The sequence below is a fragment of the Rutidosis leptorrhynchoides genome, chromosome 3, assembly GCF_046630445.1.
Source record: "Rutidosis leptorrhynchoides isolate AG116_Rl617_1_P2 chromosome 3, CSIRO_AGI_Rlap_v1, whole genome shotgun sequence".
Lineage (NCBI taxonomy): Eukaryota > Viridiplantae > Streptophyta > Magnoliopsida > Asterales > Asteraceae > Rutidosis > Rutidosis leptorrhynchoides.
This window is the reverse complement of record NC_092335.1, coordinates 137505144-137511282: the sequence shown is the minus strand read 5'-3', so window position 1 is coordinate 137511282 and position 6139 is coordinate 137505144. Positions and strand designations below refer to the sequence as shown.

General features: G+C 33.4%; 1 protein-coding gene across 1 annotated transcript; it reads right to left on the bottom strand.

Moving 5' to 3' along the window:
• Positions 1-3426: 3426 nt before the first annotated feature.
• On the bottom strand, positions 3427-4734 carry LOC139896847 (probable aquaporin NIP4-2). The gene is made up of 4 exons (XM_071879491.1): positions 4390-4734; positions 4074-4271; positions 3926-3987; positions 3427-3669 (listed from the first exon to the last, which is right to left on the bottom strand). The coding sequence occupies exons 1-4, from the start codon at positions 4732-4734 to the stop codon at positions 3459-3461; spliced, it is 816 nt and encodes a 271-aa protein (XP_071735592.1). The 3' UTR covers positions 3427-3458.
• Positions 4735-6139: the final 1405 nt, after the last annotated feature.

Genomic DNA, 6139 nt, shown 5'->3' with positions numbered 1-6139 from the left:
GTGAGAGGTGAATGGCTAGTATTTATAAGCAAAATTTTGACATGGATTGATGAGGTGGAAGGGCCTAGGGCCGTGATTTTGAGGGAGGGGAGGGGGAGACAAAACTTTGCTTTATGGATAATGGTTGTCTAAAGTGTGTACTAATGCTAGAATCTCATGTGACAAATAGATAATCCTTATCCATTATGCTAGTATGACTGATTAATTAATTAATTAATTTATTTATTTATTATTATGGGCCACTAGTGATATTACTTGGGCTAATTAATTGGGTCACTTGCTAGAGTAGGGTGGACTTGAGCCCAACAAGGTAGAAAGTCCAACAAGACTAATGATTGAGCTTTAGCAATTAAATAAATAAAATTAAGCATCCAAAGGTCCAAGTAATTATTATTATAAAATAATAATTAATATTTCGCAGCCTAAAAGTTCCGGTTCCGACAAAAGTCAAACGTGCACGCAGTCCGCGGTTTATTCGTAACGGCAAGTAACACTAACGGTTATAAAGCATCCAATGGACAAGTTAAGCATTCCACATACACCAAGGCATGTTTTAGGGTGAATATGAATATAAAACACGTGTGCCAAGGTTCCGGAGTAATAAAGTAACACAGTACGCACAAATACGCAGTTTCGTTAAAATACAAGGCACAAAAGCAAGTCGAAAAAGTCGGGTCGTTACAGATGTTAACAATTGTAGTCCTTTGATTATCTATAGTTTCTATTAAATTTCTATAATGATGATGTCATTATTAGGCTAATTCATTTGTTAAGAAAAAATCAAAAATAAAAAGAAAAAAATCTAAGTCATCTTGATGATGTCATTAACATTAATTAAATATTTTATTTATTAGTTATGGTTTTTATCATATATACCCTTCTTAACTTTAATAATAACATATTTTTCCACTTAAATACGATTATATCATATGAGCCCATTTTAAACATATAAACTCATCATATTTACCAATTTATCCAATCTTAATGTGATACATCTTTATGCCCTAATTTATTTAGCGGCAATTGTTCATGCTTGCTTTTTTTTTCTTTTTCGAGCTACGTACTATGATATTAACTATCATAATCGATACATGCTAATCATCTAATTCTATTCAACGGTATAAAGCTATTATAAGGTGAGAATACATAATGCGATCACTATTAGTTATCTTTATATATTAGTTTACTGTAATTTTTTTATTGTTGTTAATTTCTCTTAATTGATAGGCTACGGATACTATAAATCACGTTTCGTCAAAAAATTGATATGTATATCTAACTAATTACAATTGTTTACTTCTTTTGCTCACATCACCAGTAGCACTTCAGTTTTAGTTTTGACCAACAATACGATGAGATAACAATACTGATTTACATACATATACAACGATATTACTACAATAATGAAAATGATAATGACCCACCTTTCTATTTTGGGATGTCCTATTTCAAGTATCTACTTAATGTTTGAACCAATCAGAAGATAAGTTAGTGGAATTTCCTAAAACTTTGTGAAAAAAGTAACTGGACACTTGTAGTGGGACGGAGGGAGTATTATATTATTATTATTATTATTATTATTATTATTATTATTATTATTATTATTATTATTATTATTATTATTATTATTATTATTCAAATATAGGTTTTCTTTACGGGATTAATTACGTTACATATGTATATGAAATACATGTCTTAATAAAATGTTGTAATGTAACTTTTATGACAAGAAAAATAATAATTGTGACCAAAATTGGAAGAAAGTTGTGGGAGGATAAATGTAGTTCATTTATTCTGACTAAGTTAAGTATGTCAATATGTTTGTAAAAACAACGATAAGTTTCTCAGTTGTTGGTGATTTTAGTGTCATCCAACGTACATTTTAGTTAGTTGCGATTTACTTGAATGCAGGTGTTAGCTAGTTATACTTACCAACGGGTTCGGAGAGTGTGGAGTACACGCCCGTAAGAGTTGGCTACTAACTGTCGCGCAAAATGCGGGGGTCAAGGGGGCTGCGCCCCCTTGCGGGGTCCAAGGGGCAGCGCCCCTGGCGGGGTCCAAGGGGCAGCGCCCCTGGCTGGGGTCCAAGGGGCAGCGCCCCGAAACCTCAACAGAATTTGCACTATTCGTTACATAGAAACGTTGCATCCGAATGAGTATAAGCGAATAGTTGCATCTTTTGTTATACCCGAATTTCCCGCCAAAATTGAAGGGTTACACCCTTTCGGTTTAACTGTTTCCTATAACAGTTTAATGAACGTTTTTGTTCATCATTCTGCATTCATCAAACCAACAGAAACACACACAAATTCTCTAACAATTTGATCAGTGATTTCGTTGCCCAAAACACTGATTGCGTTCTTGTTTGATCCCTATAAAGATTTCGTGCAACTGTGGCAATCGTAGGGTCGAAATACTTTATAGAGACAGTGATTACACGATTCAAGAACGAATCCGGCAGTCAATTCATATCCGATTTCTAACATCAGTCAGAATATGTGGTTCCACGAGTCATTAAACTAAATAATTTTAGTATTTACGTTCACTTAATACTTAAAACGTATCATTAAACTGTTTCGTTTAAACAAATCCGTGATTCCACGGGTCATTTCACTAGTTAACTCCTATTTTTTCAATTTGTTTGTTTTCCTATTTGTAACCAAATCAACAGCATGGTATCAATGTATATGACCTCTTTTACATTGTTTTTTTAGTTTGGATCTAGAGGATTCCTAATACACGTTGTTTACTTAGAAAGACCATCGATGTTTATACGATATGACATACATGCAATACGAAACTTAAGGAGTATATGAAATCATAACACATTATTCAAAGAAAATAATCAAATCATAAACATTTATATTAAATCACATAATTAAAATTAAGAACATAAAAATAAAACGATCAAACTGATAAAAAGATTGAACCGGACCTACATTTACAACAAAATCCCTTCAAATTGTACACTAACCAAGCAATTTTGAGAACCGCAATCTCATTCAAGTGAAATTCGTTTTGAACACATCTTAGCTCGTTTTAAAGTCCTAATGAAACACTACAAAACTCACTAAATTATTAATATATCACTTTATTATCATATATTAATATTAACTAGTGTCTAAATTTGATAAAAACACATTTGTTTTAACCAATTTTTCCAACATTCATATGCATAATTTGAGATTGCGTTTGTAAATGTAAACATAATAATTTAATAATAACCGTAACAATTTACTTGCATATCGGAGTATCATTCTTACATTATCCCTCACCTGCAAAATCAGTAATTTACAGAACAAGCCAAGATGAACAGCAGATTATGCTTACTCATATTCATGAATCATGAACCACTTCAATCCTTATACTTTTATCTCAACATACACACACCACCATTAACAATCCTTCTCTGTATAGAATCTTCGAACATAACTTTCAATTGAACAATTAGTCCCACACTAACGATGTGTAAGACTTCTTAAAAGATTAGATGATTTTGTTATCTCAAGAAGAGGTTTATCGGTGAACCTAATTAAATTATACGCAAAACCTCCAAAAATTGTGCCTATCGTTGGGCCGACCAAGTAAACCCATATTCCCTTGTACTCGTTCATTACTATCGCGGGACCAAGGCTCCTCGCAGGGTTCATTGATGCCCCTGATACTTGCCTGCAACAATATACATGAGATGAGCTCATACTGATTTTAACAACTTAATATTTTAAATATTTGCATGTATGCCGCAGTCAGGGACGGGTCCAGTGTAGAGTAACTAGGCCAGCCAATTTTTTTAGTATATTTATATATTAAAAGTTCGATGTTTTAAGCTATTGTACTATTTTTTATTTAATTTTTCATTTTTTAATGTTTTGTCACCGTTGAAAAAGTTTTCTGGATCCGCCACTGCAGTGTTTATCATACTAACCCTGCGAGAAGAACATTGATAAGTATCGTCATTCCTATGGCTATTCCAGCCAATTCACCTGTCTACCAACGCGTGAAAAATGATGAAATTAGTTAAAATCAAACAAAAAAAATTGGAAATTGAAAGACACTAAGGTACGTTACTAAACTGATCTGTTATCTGTCGCAACACCGGATATTACAAACATCAAGAGGAAAGATATAATGATCTCAAGAACAAGCGAACGAACATTCGACCCATTTGGTACCGTCCCAAAAAAATATTTTTGTTCAACTTCAAATAACATGCACAATGTGCAACTTGCAAGAATTGATCCTAGCATTTGCCCTGCTATATACAAAGGTACCTGTTTTATTTCATACAATATACAAATACCATCATCATAAATTCCATTTTACATGAATACGATATTCACTATTTATATATATTTATTTATAATTACATAATAATAATAATAATCATGCCTGTTTGTAAGGAAATTGTCGAAAAATGGCGAAGGTAATTGTGACTGAAGGATTAAGATGGGCACCGGATATATGTCCAACAGAATACACCATAACCATGATGATTAAGCCCCAAGCGACGGACATTCCTGGAAACGTTATCGAACCATATTTTTTGTCCACAACAAACGAACCGCAACCTATGAAGATCAAGAAATATGTCCCAACGGTTTCTGCAAACACCTTTTGGGTAACGACAACCACCTCAGGCGAAGAACAAAGGGTTGAACCATCATTTCGCCTTGGTGATTGAATTTTAGATAATTTTCCGTCTTCGATATTATCTCGGAAATCTCGACTTGACATTTCTTAAGTAATTAGAGGTTTTATTAAATAATGAGCATGAAGGCTTGATAAAAGATGATTAATTGGATAAATGTTTTTTTTTGGATAAATGTTAATTGGATGAATGCGAGTATAAGTTTGTATAATGAACGGAAAATGAAGAATAAAAAACATGATTGTGGTTGCAAATGAAGTTTCTAGCCAAAAGATGGTGGTTTGGCTAATTTTGAGATTCTTTTGTGGATATCATCCGGGGTTTCCATGTATAGTTAGTCAATCTACACCTGTTTGTAATCTATCATAGACTATCATCTATGTATATCAAGTGAGTCATAGGATTTGCCTACACGTTAATGCGGTTGTGATGGTTGTCGTTGTTGAAAGCTATATGTTTCTCATTAAATATGTTAATAGGGTATAGAATAATAATCCGGATTGATCTTGAATCGTATGGAACCCTTTCGCAATTAAGTATTATCACCCTATCAAGCCTCGACTTACGGGAAATTCTAATTAAGATAAGACAAGATTATAATTCGTTTTCAGGTACGAAAAAATCGAATCAATATCAGAGTGCGTTTTTTTTTGTTATTTTACGTATGTTTAGAATGAAAGTGATATTCAATTTTCTAGATAAAGAATCTACATGAAATGGTGCAATCAAAGGTTATAATCCTTCGTTAAAGGCAAGAATATATGTTAAGTCAACAGACATGACTTTAGACGGGAATATCTGTTGGAAGGAAACTTATAGTGCCATTTCGATTGAGGTCTCAAGGTCTCGGCTAGTCGTTTCCTCAAATGATCCGCTAATTTTTTTTATTTCAATTTTCTATTCCCTAAAAACTCAATTATACCACGTACTAAGTTGTCTAAAAAAGCAAAAAGGCCGAATAGACCATATTAATACTGGGCTTTGTACATTTGCTATTGATTTGTGATCCATTGGCATGGAAACACCCTCATTTAGCCTTTGGGGAAATTCGCCCAAATACACTTTTTTATAAAGTTTTATTCCAAAATACACTTTTTGTGGAAAAATTGTCTATTTACACCATTAGGTCGACCACCCTTTGGGTCGACTACCCCTTGACGTGGTCGACCACCCCAAATTTCAATGTGGTCGACCAACATTCTTTGTAAGCGATGGTCGACTACTTCAAAAACACGGTCGACCAAGAGGTCGACCATAGTTGCATTGTGGTCGACCAACATGTGGGTCGACTAAGCATAAAAGCACGCTTTTATTGGATAAGATATATCAAATAACATACCGAACTTATTATTAAACCACAAAGACTTAAACACACCAAACAGAAAACATACAAACACACATACCTATCATCCATGACAGTTAAACACATTTAAAACTTAAAAAAAGAAGCTAATCATAACTCAAATTGTAAGTCGAGTCAAATTGTGTTGA

What these genes read in the sequence shown, in the direction of transcription:
- LOC139896847 (XM_071879491.1), bottom strand. Translation starts at nt 4,734, where the DNA reads ATGTCAAGTCGAGATTTCCGAGATAATATCGAAGACGGAAAATTATCT. An exon ending in TTGCGACAGATAACAGATCA is followed by an intron (nt 3,988 to 4,073) that starts GTTTAGTAACGT and finishes ACGCGTTGGTAG; the next exon opens with ACAGGTGAATTGGCTGGAAT. An exon ending in ATCAATGTTCTTCTCGCAGG is followed by an intron (nt 3,670 to 3,925) that starts GTTAGTATGATA and finishes ATATTGTTGCAG; the next exon opens with GCAAGTATCAGGGGCATCAA.